The 18988-nt window shown below is 43.9% G+C and overlaps 1 protein-coding gene across 4 annotated transcripts in view; it reads right to left on the minus strand.

Annotated features, from left to right (window-relative positions):
- Positions 1-18988, minus strand: part of LRRC24 (leucine rich repeat containing 24) — a 121546-nt gene that overhangs the window by 72157 nt on the left and 30401 nt on the right. The window contains exons 2-4 of one of the 4 annotated variants that reach the window (XM_069732071.1): positions 12286-12564; positions 9842-10048; positions 5900-6279 (exon numbers count right to left, since the gene is read on the minus strand). In XM_069732071.1, the coding sequence (XP_069588172.1) occupies positions 5900-5955 (56 nt within the window). In that variant the 5' untranslated portion in view covers positions 5956-6279; positions 9842-10048; positions 12286-12564. The remainder of the gene's footprint in view (positions 1-5899; positions 6280-9841; positions 10049-12285; positions 12565-18988) is intronic. The other 3 variants (XM_069732070.1, XM_069732072.1, XM_069732073.1) reach the window with 3 other exon arrangements.

Here is an 18988-nt window from a genome sequence, read left to right on the forward strand (position 1 = left end):
CGGGGCATCTCCTCACTTGCAGAGATGCTTATCATCACACGTGAGGGGAAAGCACCCTAAACATAAGCAGGGGTGTATCCTCCACATAAGCAGTGGCGGGGCATCTCCTCACCTGCTGAGATACTTATCATCACACAGATGTGGGACTTTTTCTATACACACTAGAGACTGGACCTTCGTGTCACATTCTTATCTCCATGCATTTGGAAGAGAAGCTCTGCAGCACAAACTGGAGCTCATGAGAAACTGTTCACTTGAATGTCTCAAAACCATCCAGGTGACATAGTGAAAGAATGAAGCAGCTGTACCACAAATGGATTATTCTTGCACAATTTGTGGCCGTTCCTGGGTGGATCCCGTCGCTACTTGTCCCACGAGTGTGCATGAGAGCTAAGGACGTCACACATCGTAAGTGACATTTGGGGTGATGTGACCTTCGGATGTGGGGAACATCTACTTTACCGCCTGCACCCACAGGCGCAGCAGTACAGGGGGCATTTCTGCGGCAGCTCGGCGCAGCATTGTGCGGGTCATGGAGTCCTCGCACAGCAATGAACCGGCTTTTCTTGGCACAGCTCAGCGAGCACAGATGTCACCACATCGTCCATTCAACAAGACGAGGACAATCCGAGAGCAGCGACACAATGTCAGCAGCCTCCTGCACATCCCGCAATCTCACGCGGCCACATTGGCTACCGGCACAGCGGGCAACTATCGACTGCAGCGGATGGCGGTGGTCTTCGGCACGCTACTCCGCTCCACCTCATCCCCAGGAGGTGGAAAGATGTCACTACTTAGCGCTCCTCCAATCCTGCCACAGAGTGTGATCACCTGCACCTCCAGCAACATCTACTGACCACCTGCAAGAGGAGAAGATCTCTGCTGCTCTCAGCGAAGGAGCTTATATATTCATCATTGTATGCCGAAAAGGCTTTCTGACGGAGCCCGGGTCACACCGCGCGGGAGCGTCCTCCAAAACACCACGATAATCGCTCCCTGCCAGAAGGACACAACTGGCAAAGATCAGAGAATAAGTATTATAGAGTATTATACCCCCGAGCTGCACTCACTATTCTGCTGGTGCAGTCACTGTGTTCATACATTACATTACTGATCCTGAGTTACATCCTGTATTATACTCCAGAGCTGCACTCACTATTCTGCTGGTGCAGTCACTGTGTACATACATTACATTACTGATCCTGAGTTACATCCTGTATTATACCCCAGAGCTGCACTCACTATTCTGCTGGTGCAGTCACTGTGTACATACATTACATAACTGTGTGGAGGTGGTGATGGCGAACTCAGTCGAGGGGTTCAAGAGAGGCCTGGATGTCTTCCTGGAGCTGAACAATATTGTATCATACAATTATTAGGTTCTGTAGAAGGACGTAGATCTGGGGATTTATTATGATGGAATATAGGCTGAACTGGATGGACAAATGTCTTTTTTCGGCCTTACTTACTATGTTACTATGTTACATACATTACATTACTGATCCTGAGTTACCTCCTGTCTTATACTCCAGAGCTGCACTCACTATTCTGCTGGTGCAGTCACTGTGTACATACATTACATTACTGATCCTGAGTTACATCCTGTATTATACTCCAGAGCTGCGCTCACTATTCTGCTGGTGCAGTCTGTGAGGAAACTGTATAAAATAAGTAGTAGTTTCTCTGCCTGTTAGCACCATAGCTGAGGGATTTTTGGCACTTCTGACCATGGTTCCAAAAACACATGGCAGACCCTGGGCTCAAAACCCCCCTTCCCAATACTTCAGACTTTAGCTTTCCTTCTCAGAGAGTGTGGGGGTTTTAGGAGAGCCAAGGCATTTACGACCGGCATTTCCTGCCGTGTAAGCTCTTGTCCAGCTATAAGTGAACTAAAAACTTCTAGGATCCATGAAAGTTCTTTGTTTTGTTTTTGTAAGATATTATGCAAACCTTTCACGTTACGAACACGAAAATATATATTCTTACTCGCACTCGGTGGACCTACCCATCCCTCGAAACACGGGCTTCTAACTCCATCTGGTAAAGAAGTAGGGATTTCTCTGTAAATATGTATCCCAGATAGGACATATTTGATCTCATTAGAATGCTCACATTAATCCGAGATGAATGATGGGTGTGTTATGACTATGACATGTTTTGTAGCGAAGTTATAGAAAGTAGATAAATTTAAGATTGGAAATACTCAGAATGTAGAGAGAGGAGGGTCTGGATAAGCCAGCCTTTCTGTGATGTCACAGGCTGAAGCTATAACTGTCTGCCAAGATCCCCAGCTCAGTCTTCTTGCTTGCTTGCTTCTTCTTCTGGAAAGCCCTGCGCACGTCCAATGAGCTGGGACGTATGGTTGCCTGCCATGCTTTGAACATGTGAGTGTTACCTTTTCTCATTTAATCCCTGTTTATTTCATAATTACCATTGTACATATTTGCAGTTGTCTCATTTGTAACCTTTTTGTAGAATATTTTGATAAAGCACTGCCTAAATTTTGTGGGGTATATTATTTCATGCCAGTTCTTTCTCCATGCTCTAAAAAAACCGTAACCTAAGTCTTCTGAAGGAAAATACGCTACTGTGTTGGGTTAGCTTCGGACCCATTTAATCGAAGCTGGTGGCAGCATACATTCTGTACTGGGAAGTTGAGAGGCGTTGTAGCGACTGTGGCGTTGATAATTATTGATCCTGCCTAAGTGGGAGTAGTTTATCTCGTTGCTGCAGCGTGCCCAATAGCCAGTACATAGCAGGCAGCCTGTCTGGCGACTAATTACCCAGGGTGCAGTACCTAATCTGACCTGAGAGTAAGGGGGGCGCCAGAGAGCTGCAAGTTTTAAGCGGAACTGTAAGCGGGATATACATAAATCCCTGCAGTTCGTGGTATATTGAAAAGCAGTGGGATACCTAAAATAAACCCCTGCTGTAAACTAAGAGGTCAATAGCCTTGTGTGTGTTTTCATCACATTGGAGCAGTGGAGGGATAACTAAGATAAGCCCCCCTGCACATGTGATAGCTGTCTGTTGGCCTAAAGTCACCCCGACCCGTGACGTAGGGGTGACGGTCACGGTGTGAATCGTGACGAATTGGTGGCAGCGGTCAGGGGATTCCTGACACAGTCACTGTGTACATACATTGCATTACTGATCTTGAGTTACATCCTGTATTATACCCCAGAGCTGCACTCACTATTCTGCTGGTGCAGTCACTGTGTACATACATTACATTACTGATCCTGAGTTACCTCCTGTATTATACCTGTTGTGAATTCTGTGGCCAAGCTCCCTCCTGTGGATGAGAGTGGTACTGCGGCTTCTGAGTTTCCTTCCTCAGGTGATGAGGTTAAGTCGTTAGGTGCTGCTCTATTTAACTCCACCTGGTGCTTTGATCCTGGCCTCCAGTCAATGTTCTAGTATTGGTCTTGCTTCCTCCTGGACCGTTCCTGTGGCCTGTCTATCCTGCATAAGCTAAGTTTTGCTTGTGTTATTTTTGTTTGCTATTTTTTCTGTCCAGCTTGCTTTATTGGTTTTTCTTGCTTGCTGGAAGCTCCGAGACGCAGAGGAGTTAGTCGGTGCGGAGGGTCTTTTTGCCCCTCTGCGTGGTTGTTTGTAGGTTTTTGTGTTGACCGCAAAGCTATCTTTCCTATCCTCGGTCTATTCAGTAAGTCGGGCCTCACTTTGCTAAATCTATTTCATCTCTGTGTTTGTATTTTCATCTTACTCACAGTCATTATATGTGGGGGGCTGCCTTTTCCTTTGGGGAATTTCTCTGAGGCAAGGTAGGCTTATTTTTCTTTCTTCAGGGCTAGTTAGTTTCTCAGGCTGTGCCGAGTTGCATAGGCAGAGTTAGGCGCAATCCACGGCTGCCTCTAGTGTGGTGTGTTAGGATTAGGGATTGCGGTCAGCAGAGTTCCCACGTCTCAGAGCTCGTCCTTGTTTTTGGTATTTGTCAGGTCACTTTGTGTGCTCTGAACTTCTATGTCCATTGTGGTTCTGAATTACCTGTTCATAACATATACCCCAGAGCTGCACTCACTATTCTGCTGGTGCAGTCACTGTGTACATACATTACATTACTGATCCTGAGTTACATCCTGTATTGTACCCCAGAGCTGCACTCACTATTCTGCTGGTGCAGTCACTGTGTGCATACATTACATTACTGATCCTGAGTTACATCCTGTATTATACTCCAGAGCTGCACTCACTATTCTGCTGGTGCATTCGCTGTGTACATACATTACATTACTGATCCTGAGTTACCTCCTGTATTATACCCCAGAGCGGCACTCACTATTCTACTGGTGCAGTCACTGTGTACATACATTACATTACTGATCCTGAGTTACATCCTGTATTGTACCCCAGAGCTGCACTCACTATTCTGCTGGTGCAGTCACTGTGTACATACATTACATTACTGATCCCGAGTTATCTCCTGTATTATACTCCAGAGCTGCACTCACTATTCTGCTGGTGCAGTCACTGTGTACATACATTACTGATCCTGAGTTACCTCCTGTATTATACCCCAGAGCTGCACTCACTATTCTGCTGGTGCAGTCACTGTGTACATACATTACATTACTGATCCTGAGTTACATCCTGTATTATACTCCAGAGCTGCACTCACTATTCTGCTGGTGCAGTCACTATTTACATCCATTACATTACTGATCCTGAGTTACATCCTGTATTATACCCCAGAGCTGCACTCACTATTCTGCTGGTGCAGTCACTGTGTACATACATTACATTACTGATCCTGAGTTACCTCCTGTATTATACCCCAGAGCTGCACTCAATATTCTGCTGGTGCAGTCACTGTGTACATACATTACATTACTGATCCTGAGTTACCTACTGTATTATACCCCAGAGCTGTGCTCACTATTCTGCTGGTGCAGTCACTGTGTACATACATTACATTACTGATCCTGAGTTACATCCTGTATTATACTCCAGAGCTGCACTCACTATTCTGCTGATGCAGTCACTATTTACATCCATTACATTACTGATCCTGAGTTACATCCTGTATTATACTCCAGAGCTGCACTCACTATTCTGCTGGTGCAGTCACTGTGTACATACATTACATTACTGATCCTGAGTTACATCCTGTATTATACTCCAGAGCTGCACTCACTATTCTGCTGGTGCAGTCACTGTGTACATACATTACATTACTGATCCTGAGTTACATCCTGTATTATACTCCAGAGCTGCACTCACTATTCTGCTGGTGCAGTCACTATTTACATCCATTACATTACTGATCCTGAGTTACATCCTGTATTATACCCCAGAGCTGCACTCACTATTCTGCTGGTGCAGTCACTGTGTACATACATTACATTACTGATCCTGAGTTACCTCCTGTATTATACCCCAGAGCTGCACTCAATATTCTGCTGGTGCAGTCACTGTGTACATACATTACATTACTGATCCTGAGTTACCTCCTGTATTATACCCCAGAGCTGTGCTCACTATTCTGCTGGTGCAGTCACTGTGTACATACATTACATTACTGATCCTGAGTTACATCCTGTATTATACTCCAGAGCTGCACTCACTATTCTGCTGATGCAGTCACTATTTACATCCATTACATTACTGATCCTGAGTTACATCCTGTATTATACTCCAGAGCTGCACTCACTATTCTGCTGGTGCAGTCACTGTGTACATACATTACATTACTGATCCTGAGTTACATCCTGTATTATACTCCAGAGCTGCACTCACTATTCTGCTGGTGCAGTCACTATTTACATCCATTACATTACTGATCCTGAGTTACACCCTGAATTATACTCCAGAGCTGCGCTCTCTAACCTTGGATGCTGCAGTCATGCATGTCTCACACGAGGCTCTTGATGCCACATACCTCCTGTAAGGTGCTACTCCGGTCAGAACCTCATCACAGATGATCCACAGAGCCATGTGATCTGTATAAATAGTTTTTCTGCTCCATTTTCCCAGTATTGGCGAAGAGTAAAAACAAGGAGGCCGAGGTAACGATCAGGATCACTGCCGACACTTCACCACTTGCTTCACTCCTTATTAACATTCCAGATTATATTCCAGGAGAATCCACATCCAGGCTGCAGCAAGGACAGATATCTGATGATTCACCTCCGGCCGCGCTGCATACAACCGCTATATCCCAGCAGACAGGATGGAAAAAAGCCGACACACAACTGGGGAAGAGGCGCTCACCACCCAACACCGGAACTGTAAGCTCCGAGGACACGAAAAGCACCGCAACTGAGGAAGAAGGAAAACCAAGGTCAGTATTATATCAGTTATATACGTGTACATAGGAGCAGTATTATAGTAATTATATTCTTGTACATAGGAGCAGTATTATGGTAGTTATATTCTTGTACATAGGAGCAGTATTATTGTAGTTATATTCTTGTACATAGGGGCAGTATTATAGTAGTTATATTCTTGTACATAGGGGCAGTATTATAGTAATTATATTCTTGTACATAGGAGCAGTATTATAGTAGTTATATTCTTGTACATAGGGGCAGTATTATAGTAGTTATATTCTTGTACATAGGGGCAGAATTATAGTAGTTATATTCCTGTACATAGGGGGCAGTATTATAGTAGTTATATTCTTGTACATAGGAGCAGTATTATAGTAGTTATATTCTTGTACATAGGGGCAGTATTATAGTAGTTATGTTCTTGTACATAGGGGCAGAATTATAGTAGTTATATTCCTGTACATAGGGGGCAGTATTATAGTAGTTATATTCTTGTACATAGGGGCAGTATTATAGTAGTTATATTCTTGTACATAGGGGCAGTATTATAGTAATTATATTCTTGTACATAGGAGCAGTATTATAGTAGTTATATTCTTGTACATAGGAGTATTATAGTAGTTATATTCTTGTACATAGGGGCAGTATTATAGTAGTTATATTCTTGTACATAGGGGCAGTATTATAGTAGTTATGTTCTTGTACATAGGGGCAGAATTATAGTAGTTATATTCCTGTACATAGGGGGCAGTATTATAGTAGTTATATTCTTGTACATAGGAGCAGTATTATAGTAGTTATATTCTTGTACATAGGAGCAGTATTATAGTAGTTATATTCTTGTACATAGAAGCAGTATTATAGTAGTTATATTCTTGTACATAGGGGCAGTATTATAGTAGTTATATTCTTGTACATGGGGCAGTATTATAGTAGTTATATTCTTGTACATAGGGAGCAGTATTAGAGTAGTTATATTCCTGTACATAGGGGGCAGTATTATAGTAGTTATATTCTTGTACATAGGGGCAGAATTATAGTAGTTATATTCCTGTACATAGGGGGCAGTATTATAGTAGTTATATTCTTGTACATAGGGGCAGTATTATAGTAGTTATATTCTTGTACATAGGAGCGGTATTATAGTAGTTATATTCTTGTACATAGAAGCAGTTTTATAGTAGTTATATTCTTGTACATAGGAGCAGTATTATAGTGGTTATATTCTTGTACATAGGGGCAGTATTATAGTAGTTATATTGTTGTATATAGGAGCAGTTTTATAGTAGTTATATTCTTGTATATAGGAGCAGTATTATAGTAGTTATATTCTTGTACATAGGGGCAGTATTATAGTAGTTATATTCTTGTACATAGGGGCAGTATTATAGTAGTTATATTCTTGTACATAGGGGCAGTATTATAATAGTTATATTCTTGTACATAGGGACAGTATTATAGTAGTTATATTCCTGTACATAGGGGGCAATTTTTATTATAAAAACCAAACATAAATACAATTATAATAAAAACAAAAATCACCCAGAATTACAAGAATTACAAAACACAATTCACTTTGGTCATATATACACAAGTACTAAATAATCAGATCATATTGATACATAAATTAAAGTGTCCACACCTGGAGGTAGAAGAAAATTAAACAAAAAAAAAAAAAGAAGTCATATCATATTTTCTAACTTAATTTTACATTCCTCCATAACTTAATATTTCTCGGACTCCTTCCAACTTCTAGCGATTTTATCCACCGGAGTTCTGACATTACCTGACCAGCCGCAGCGGTGTGATCGAACAGCTCATTGTGCAGTGACACCCGGGGTCTCATGTGCCAATGATAGTACTTGATAACACTTATTATAATGTACATCGTCTCTCTGTCGATGTTACTAACAGTGGAGGGGACACCATAGATTATGTCAGAATACTTTAGAGTCCGCAGTCTGGGGATTCTTAGATTATCAGACACTTCCTCCCAGATCTTCCTCCCTCCCCAGCAATCACATATAAAATGCTCCATAGTCTCCTCCTGCTGACAACCAAGGGGACAATTCCGATCGGAGACACTCAGATGTGTCAGGTTCCCCCTGACAAAGAGACGACCATGCAGTGAAAGCCAAGTGACATCAAACAGTTTAGGAGGAAGTCTTTTCCCGTTTAGGAACCTAAGGCTTTCCTGCAGGGTGGTGGTGACACAATCTCTCAGGGCCAGTGGAGAGTAGAAGAAAGTCCTACATACATGAGCATACAGGTCTCTTCTCGTACTGCTCTCAATGTAAGACTTCTCCAGTCCCCACCTCCTAACACACTTCAGACCATAGTCCAGATACTGGGGGAGGTGGTCACCTGTCCATCTCCTCCTCTTGAGACTGCCGCCTCGCACCCAAGGTTCTGCAAAAGGCAATATCCAGTACCTGATACTATTTACCCACAGAGAGCTACTGTTTGAGTCCATGTTCCCAAAATTTACCTTTAGAAACAAGGAGTTAAAGAAAACCCTTGGATTCAACATATCCAGCCCACCCTCTCTCCGCCGTAGGTACGTTACTCCCCTCTTTATTAGGTTCAACCTATTCCCCCACAAGAACTGGAAGAACAGGCTGAAGAGCCTCGCCGAGAAAGATTCTGGCAAAGGGAAAATGACAGAGACATACAAGAAAACAGGGACCAGGTAAGTCTTCAACATTGCGACCCTTTCTCTGTAGGTCAGCCTCCAGTTCTTCCATCGCTGAACCTTTGCATTTCCGGCTTCCAATTTCTCCTCCCAATTTAGGGTGGCATTATCATCCCTCCCAAATTTAACCCCTAGGATCTTAATATGGGTGGAGGCTTTAGCAAACTGCCGCAGATCAAAGCTGGGATCAGTATCTAATGTCCACAGAGCTTGACTCTTCTCAAGGTTGACCAAAGACCCGGAGGCCTCTGAGTAACTTCTGATAGACGCAGATAACATCTGCACCTCTCGAGGATTAGAGATCACCAACGTCACATCATCCGCATAGGCAACAACATTCAGAGGCAGGCAATGGGGGACCGGCACCCCCTGAAAATCACACTCCTGCAGTGACCTCAGAAACGGGTCTAGGGCAAAAACATACAGGAGCGGACTCAGTGGGCAACCCTGTCTCACCCCTGCCCCAACTCCAAAACTGTCACCCTGCCAACCATTAATCAGAGGAAAGCTCACCGCCTCTCTGTACAATGTCTTCAGCCAATCCACAAATTGTCCCGGAATACCGTACTTTGACAAAGTGGCCCACAGATAGTCATGATCAACCCTGTCAAAGCTTTAGCCTGGTCCAGACTAACAATATATTTCCCACACCGCAGGGCTTTACATCTCTCAAACATCTCCCGTATCGAGATGACTGCTCCAGAGATGTTCCGCCCTTTTACTGTGCCAAACTGAGAGCCTGCCAACAGTGCTGGGGACAAACAGACTAATCTAGAAAACAGGATCTTTGCTAGAATCTTCCTGTCCACATTCAAGAGGGCAATCGGCCTCCAGTTCTTGATGTCGCTCGGCTCTTTACCTTTAGACAGCAGAATCAACGAGGACACTCTCATGGATGGAGGCATCAGGTGATTTTCTAGACAACTTCTATACACATCCACGAGTATTGGAGCCAGGAGGTCTCTGAATTTCCTATAAAATTCTGCTGTTATGCCATCTGGACCTGGTGCCTTCTTCAGATGTAATTTATCAATAGCCTCCTTAACTTCCTCCACCGTTAACTCTGCTGTCAAAGGAGAAAAGTCCAGATCATTAGTATCAGGCGCAGGAGTTGCCTCCAAGAATTGAGCCATCTTATCTTTATCCAAAACCTTCCTCTGAAACAAGTCAGCATAGTAAGATCTCACCACCTCCAGGATACCCTCCCGTGAATCCTGCAATACACCCTGGAAGTCAGTGAGACCCGTGACCATTTTTTTTACTACCCTCTCCCTGCAATTCTCAAAGGGATCAGGGACCCCTAAGGACCCATAATCCCGTTCAAGAACCAGGGAGGTATACCTACTATACTGATACTGCCTTATCTCAGATTTCAGTCGGTCGATCTTCACTTTGTCATCCCCGCCCGCCAAATATAGTGACTCCAATTCTTTACGCAGCTTTAGGTACTGGCTGTACTTATTCCTCCCTTTATTAACTGACAGTCTCTTTAAGAGGGATCTGATATCCTCCTTGACGTCCTCCCACCGGTCGGTCATGTTGTCATAGAAGTCAACCCTATCTAGATGAAGCTGGATAAGGGAGTAGACACGACTCTGAACATAAGCATCATCCAGGAGACTGGAATTGAGCTTCCACAACCCTCTACCGATCTCCGGACGGTTAGAGGTCCCCAGACAGAAGCACAAGGCGAGGTGATCAGAGTAAGGGACGACCTTCTCACTCAGGGTGTCAACAGCCTCAGTAGGACTCACAAAAGCAAAATCTATCCTACTGCTCCTGTTGGAACATGAATATGTGAATTTTGGCTGTCGACCTCCCTGTGCGAAAACGTCAGTCAGTCCAGCCTGCATTATAATGTTATGTAGGACCTTCCCGTCCCTGGTCACTGTCCTGCCCGAGGAACTGTCACCCGATGTCAGTATGGCATTAAAGTCCCCTGCCATCACCACCGGAAGAGAAGTGAAGAGGTAAGGCTTAACGTTATTAAACAGCTGGATCCTGTCAGTCACTGTCTGTGGCCCATAGATGTTAATAAGCCGGAGTCGCCTCCCATGAAAAGTAACATAGTAACATAGTAACATAGTTAGCAAGGCTGAAAAAAGACATTTGTCCATCCAGTTCAGCCTATATTCCATCATAATAAATCCCCAGATCTACGTCCTTCTACAGAACCTAATAATTGTATGATACAATATTGTTCTGCTCCAGGAAGACATCCAGGCCTCTCTTGAACCCCTCGACTGAGTTCGCCATCACCACCTCCTCAGGCAAGCAATTCCAGATTCTCACTGCCCTAACAGTAAAGAATCCTCTTCTATGTTGGTGGAAAAACCTTCTCTCCTCCAGACGCAAAGAATGCCCCCTTGTGCCCGTCACCTTCCTTGGTATAAACAGATCCTCAGCGAGATATTTGTATTGTCCCCTTATATACTTATACATGGTTATTAGATCGCCCCTCAGTCGTCTTTTTTCTAGACTAAATAATCCTAATTTCGCTAATCTATCTGGGTATTGTAGTTCTCCCATCCCCTTTATTAATTTTGTTGCCCTCCTTTGTACTCTCTCTAGTTCAATTATATCCTTCCTGAGCACCGGTGCCCAAAACTGGACACAGTACTCCATGTGCGGTCTAACTAGGGATTTGTACAGAGGCAGTATAATGCTCTCATCATGTGTATCCAGACCTCTTTTAATGCACCCCATGATCCTGTTTGCCTTGGCAGCTGCTGCCTGGCACTGGCTGCTCCAGGTAAGTTTATCATTAACTAGGATCCCCAAGTCCTTCTCCCTGTCAGATTTACCCAGTGGTTTCCCATTCAGTGTGTAATGGTGACATTGATTCCTTCTTCCCATGTGTATAACCTTACATTTATCATTGTTAAACCTCATCTGCCACCTTTCAGCCCAAGTTTCCAACTTATCCAGATCCATCTGTAGCAGAATACTATCTTCACTTGTATTAACTGCTTTACATAGTTTTGTATCATCTGCAAATATCGATATTTTACTGTGTAAACCTTCTACCAGATCATTAATGAATATGTTGAAGAGAACAGGTCCCAATACCGACCCCTGCGGTACCCCACTGGTCACAGCGACCCAGTTAGAGACTATACCATTTATAACCACCCTCTGCTTTCTATCACTAAGCCAGTTACTAACCCATTTACACACATTTTCCCCCAGACCAAGCATTCTCATTTTGTGTACCAACCTCTTGTGCGGCACGGTATCAAACGCTTTGGAAAAATCGAGATATACCACGTCCAATGACTCACCGTGGTCCAGCCTATAGCTTACCTCTTCATAAAAACTGATTAGATTGGTTTGACAGGAGCGATTTCTCATAAACCCATGCTGATATGGAGTTAAACAGTTATTCTCATTGAGAATAGTGACTTCCAGGACCAAACATCTTCCCATGACCACCTCCGTCATCCTATGCACAGTCACATCATTGGTGTTAAACAGGACAGCGACTCCGGCGTAAGGCTCCACAGCCAGTGACCAGAAAGAAGGACCACACCGCCATTCCCTCTCAGCCTCTCTCATAAGCCCCCGAGATGTCAGTCGTGTCTCCTGCAGGAAAATGACATCGGTGTCCAGATGTGTGAGATGTTCATACACCACATGTCTCGTCCTCCTTGCCTTAATGCTATTAACATTACTTGATGTTAATGTTAATGAGAACCCCGCCATCACAACACAATAGAGAAGGAGCACAGTAACTGCCATCATCATGAGTCAGGGATGTTCTGTCCACCACCGGTGTCCATGTCAGACTCTACCTGAGGGTCTACAGATAAGGTCTTCCGCTTTGATGGAGGGTGGTCCTCTATGTCCCTGTCACACTCTGCATCAACTTTTCTCAACTCTGTCTCATAATCATCATCATTAGACTCAGATAAAACTCCATACTTGTTGGACACAACCATCACTCCTGCAGAATTCTGAACCTTCTTAGTAGCACACTGACCGGTGTCATATTCTGCCTCAGGTTTACGGGAGGATGTGCTCTTTTTCTTCCTTTTATTGTGATTAACGCTCCAGTCATCAGATTCAGACAGTGATGCTGAAGGGGGGGCTACCTGAGGCCGCTGGACCTGAGGAGTGACCTCCATGTTCCCCTCTGCACCCTGCTTATGAGTGGACTCCTGGTGGGCATCTGGGCTGGTCACCATCTCTCCTGACATTAAATCCTCCCCCTCATGCGCCCCTGCCACCACATCCTCATCCTCCTGAGCCTCTGCCCCTGCCAGTACAGCCTCATCAGGGAAGACCCTGCAGATATTATGCCAGGCGTCTGGACAGTCCCTGTGAGGGTGGCCCATCTTACCGCAGAGGTTACATCTAACATCCCGGCAATCCACAGCGACATGGCCGATATCCCCACAGGCTGCACTTCACCACAGGCGTTGGCCAGATGACCTTTCTCACCACATTTGAAGCATTTCCTGGGCTGCCCGGGGTAATAACATCTTCCCTTCTCCCTCCCAATGAAGAAGGAGTTGGGTAAATGGGCAGTAATATTATTAAATTGCCGCAGTTTCACCACAGCTTTCCACCCCATTGTCCAGATACCATCCTCATCTCTGACCTTGGAGAGTCCAGAGGCGAGGTCACAGTGTCTCCGGAGCCAAACCTCGATGTCCTGTGGGGGAACGGCCTCATTCCAGAAGGTGATATTTACAGTGACAGTGTCCGGCCTGGAGATAGGAACCAATATAAACTTATTCCAGCCTTCAGCGTCTCTGAACCTGGGGTAATTGGACCAGAACCTGTCCAGGTCACACTGCAGCTTGAAGCTGACCTCATAGCCCTGTCTGTCCTGAAGATTGGACACCGCCAGTATCTCATTTGCCACAAACCCCATCTGGCCGCATAGCAGCTCTCTCACCACATACCTGCGCTGTGGCAGATCCTCCTTGGCACCTATGTACTTAAACCGCACCACATTAATGCGCTTAAAAGTCTGGCCGGTATATCTGGCGCTGGAAGTGAAGGATGGGGCGCCGCGGCTCCAGGCATTCCTGGGGGGCACCTGCCGGGTCACACTGGGCCGACTGACAGGAAGAGGGTCTGCAGCAGGGGTGGCTGCCACACCTTGTGGACTAGATGGTAAGGGGGGATAGTCACACATATCATGCATATTATTATTAGCAGCATCATTATCATGAGACAGTGCCACGTCCATGACAGAATGTGAAGCCTCCCCAACCCCCGACCCCATGGGCACAACATCACCAGCCCCAGTCTGTGCCTCAGCCTCGGCCTCATCAGCACAAACAGTCTCACAAACACTGTCCTGCTCCTGCATGGGGCATTCTGGGACCTGTGGTGCCTCTGCTGGAGTCTGAAGTGTATGATCTTGTTCACACTCAGCTGCCTCAGCAGCACAAACAGTCTCACAAACACTGTCCTGCTCCTGCGTGGGGCATTCTGGGACCTGTGGTGCCTCTGCTGGAGTCTGAAGTGCATGCTCCTGTTCACACTCAGCTGCCTCAGCAGCACAAACAGTCTTACATATACAGTCCGGCTCCTGCGTGGGGCATTCTGGGACCTGTGGTGCCTCTGCTGGAGTCTGAAGTGCATGCTCCTGTTCACACTCAGCTGCTTGCTGCTGCAGTTTTTTTCCTTCCTGGAAGCAGAAGCGGGCAGCCTGTAACACTGGCCGTGTCCGCTGCTGGGGGGTCCTGGTCTCTACAGCACAGTCCTGCTTATAGGAGGCGAACCGCTCCCGGTTCCTGTAGGTCTCCGCCAGGGGCCCCATGCCCTCCAGCACAGACTCAATGTCCTGCACCACACTTGCCAGCTGCACCCCCAGTGTGTTCAGCCTCAGGTCATACACATCATTACTGGCAGGATTAGTGGTCTTTAGACTATAGATAAAGTCTACCTCCATTTGCAGCGTTTTTTTTTGCTGCTGTAACTCACCCAGCTTTCTGACAAGTCCCGGTATCTCGTCCGCTAGCTGCAGCTCGGGTGCACGCGCCGGCTGCACAGGTTTTGCCTTCACCACGGGTACAGGGGCTTTGAACACTGTCTTGTGCGGTTCCACCACAGATGGCTTTGTGGCTCCTCGGCTGGATGCCGGCTCCGCAGCAGGTTTATCGCTGCCACCTGACTGACCGGGTGCGTCCTGACAGCGCCACACTGCCATGTTGCTGCAAGTTCTCCTGGATGGTTTGTCTTTCCAAAGACGTCCGTCTCTGCCTGGATGCAGGAGAGGTGATTGGTACAGCTGAGACCGATCTCACCTGTGCCTCAGGCAGGGGCTGCTGACTGACCGGGGAGTTACAGGACTTCATACTGTGCTGTGGAACATCACTCACCAACACTTTACCTTCTGGCTTCTTTGCTGGACTTGGAGTAGATTTTCCTCCCAAAACTTTACTTGCAGGTTTTTCCTCCTTCACAGAACTGCTGCAGCTTTGGCCGCTGCATTCACCGGTCTCACAGAGGCTTTGGGATTAATATTCCCATTCAGAGAGGTCTGGGAGCCTTGTCCCAGTGTAGGCCGAGAAGCCTGGGCCTTGCCTGGGGAGCTTCCCCGCCCAGGGTGGCCCCTCCCTGGGCTTGCTCCAGACATCAGGAGAGCTACCAACACACAACCTCACAGCTAGGAGGCAGTATTATAGTAGTTATATTCTTGTACATGGGGGCAGTATTATAGTAGTTATATTCTTGTATATAGGGGCAGTATTATAGTAGTTATATTCTTGTACATAGGGGCAGTATTATAGTAGTTATATTCTTGTACATAGGGCAGTATTATAGGAGTTATATTCTTGTACATAGAGCAGTATTATAGTAGTTATATTCTTGTACATAGGAGCAGTATTATAGTAGTTATATTCTTGTATATAGGAGCAGTATTATAGTAGTTATATTCTTGTACATAGGAGCAGTATTATAGTAGTTATATTCTTGTATATAGGGAGCAGTATTATAGTAGTTATATTCTTGTACAGAGGAGCAGTATTATAGTAGTTATATTCTTGTACAGAGGAGCAGTATTATAGTAGTTATATTCCTGTACATAGGGGCAGTATTATAGTAGTTATATTCTTGTACATAGGAGCGGTATTATAGTAGTTATATTCCTGTACATAGGGGCAGTATTATAGTAGTTATATTCTTGTACATAGGGGCAGTATTATAGTAGTTATATTCTTGTACATAGGAGCAGTATTATAGTAGTTATATTCTTGTATATAGGGGCAGTATTATAGTAGTTATATTCTTGTACAGAGGAGCAGTATTATAGTAGTTATATTCTTGTACATAGGAGCAGTATTATAGTAGTTATATTCCTGTACATAGGGGCAGTATTATAGTAGTTATATTCTTGTACATAGGAGCGGTATTATAGTAGTTATATTCCTGTACATAGGGGCAGTATTATAGTAGTTATATTCTTGTATGTAGGGGGCAGTATTATAGTAGTTATATTCTTGTACACAGGAGCAGTATTATAGTAGTTATATTCTTGTACATAGGGGCAGTATTATAGTAGTTATATTCCTGTACATAGGGGCAGTATTATAGTAGTAATATTCTTGTACACAGGAGCAGTATTATAGTAGATATATTCTTGTACATAGGGGCAGTATTATAGTAGTTATATTCTTGTATATAGGAGCAGTATTATAGTAGTTATATTCTTGTACAGAGGAGCAGTATTATAGTAGTTATATTCTTGTACAGAGGAGCAGTATTATAGTAGTTATATTCCTGTACATAGGGGCAGTATTATAGTAGTTATATTCTTGTACATAGGAGCGGTATTATAGTAGTTATATTCCTGTACATAGGGGCAGTATTATAGTAGTTATATTCTTGTACATAGGGGCAGTATTATAGTAGTTATATTCTTGTACATAGGAGCAGTATTATAGTAGTTATATTCTTGTATATAGGGGCAGTATTATAGTAGTTATATTCTTGTACAGAGGAGCAGTATTATAGTAGTTATATTCTTGTACATAGGAGCAGTATTATAGTAGTTATATTCCTGTACATAGGGGCAGTATTATAGTAGTTATATTCTTGTACATAGGAGCGGTATTATAGTAGTTATATTCCTGTACATAGGGGCAGTATTATAGTAGTTATATTCTTGTATGTAGGGGGCAGTATTATAGTAGTTATATTCTTGTACACAGGAGCAGTATTATAGTAGTTATATTCTTGTACATAGGGGCAGTATTATAGTAGTTATATTCCTGTACATATGGGCAGTATTATAGTAGTAATATTCTTGTACACAGGAGCAGTATTATAGTAGATATATTCTTGTACATAGGGGCAGTATTATAGTAGTTATATTCTTGTACATAGGAGCGGTATTATAGTAGTTATATTCCTGTACATAGGGGCAGTATTATAGTAGTTATATTCTTGTACATAGGAGCAGTATTATAGTAGTTATATTCTTGTATATAGGGGCAGTATTATAGTAGTTATATTCTTGTACAGAGGAGCAGTATTATAGTAGTTATATTCTTGTACATAGGAGCAGTATTATAGTAGTTATATTCCTGTACATAGGGGCAGTATTATAGTAGTTATATTCTTGTACATAGGAGCGGTATTATAGTAGTTATATTCCTGTACATAGGGGCAGTATTATAGTAGTTATATTCTTGTACATAGGGGCAGTATTATAGTAGTTATATTCTTGTACATAGGAGCAGTATTATAGTAGTTATATTCTTGTACATAGGGGCAGTATTATAGTAGTTATATTCCTTTACATAGGGGCAGTATTATAGTAGTTATATTCTTGTACACAGGAGCAGTATTATAGTAGATATATTCCTGTACATAGGAGCAGTATTATAGTAGTTATATTCCTGTACATAGGGGCAGTATTATAGTAGTTATATTCTTGTACATAGGAGCAGTATTATAGTAGTTATATTCCTGTACATAGGGGCAGTATTATAGTAGTTATATTCTTGTACATAGGAGCAGTATTATAGTAGTTATATTCCTGTACATAGGGGCAGTATTATAGTAGTTATATTCTTGTATGTAGGGGGCAGTATTATAGTAGTTATATTCTTGTACATAGGAGCAGTATTATAGTAGTTATATTCTTGTACATAGGGGCAGTATTATAGTAGTTATATTCTTGTACATTGTGCTGTTCCATGTATATTCCTCAGTTTCCATGTATGTTGTTATATTTTACTCTGCTGCCACCCAATGGCCTTTTTCTGTATGGCAGCTTGTTTTTCATGTATTTCTTGTGGGCATGTCTTACATCCGGTTCAGGGGTCAAATCTTCTCTTCCTCTGGCAGCCATTTCCAGTTTACTTTCTGTTGTGAGAGGACGTGCTTTTGAACTGGGCTTAGGAAGGCATCAGTCTTTCGACCACTCTCTCTTGCTGCTCACACTTGCAGACACACTTGGTGCTACATCTTACTGTACCCTGTCTACCCTGCATTTCTGGAGAAGTTCTGTATTACCAGTTATACGCTGTATGTCCAGATCTACAAAATAAACAAGTCTGGATTACACAATCCCTGGAGTGCATCATCTCTCTGGACGCTGAGCAGCATTGGTCCTGTCTGCCTCACATCGAGGAAATACGAAGGTACGATTATCTCTCTCACAACTCTTATTAGTCTGCGACACCTTCATTCGCCTCATGTGGGGACAGAACAGTCGAAAGACTGCCTTGAAGCCCGGCCAGAATCACCCTTATATCACTATTCACGTGCCCGCTCTCTGCCTGCTCACATACTGCAGCCCTGCTCTGCTAAGAAATCTCCTGCAGCATCACCTCAGACTGCATTGTACATAAAGACTCTCTGTGTATTATACCGCACTGCTGCAGATCATCGGACCGCAGAACCCCACAATTCTCCAACAACACCTTGGGAATCTTATCAGGGGGTCGCAACTAAGCTGCACCGCAATTTCCAGCCCCCAATTCAAAGTTTCAGTTTCTTAAAGGGACAGCGCACCTTAAATCAAAATGGCCAAAAAGGACCT

Source organism: Ranitomeya imitator, chromosome 6 (assembly GCF_032444005.1).
Source record: "Ranitomeya imitator isolate aRanImi1 chromosome 6, aRanImi1.pri, whole genome shotgun sequence".
In the NCBI taxonomy this organism is placed as follows: domain Eukaryota; kingdom Metazoa; phylum Chordata; class Amphibia; order Anura; family Dendrobatidae; genus Ranitomeya; species Ranitomeya imitator.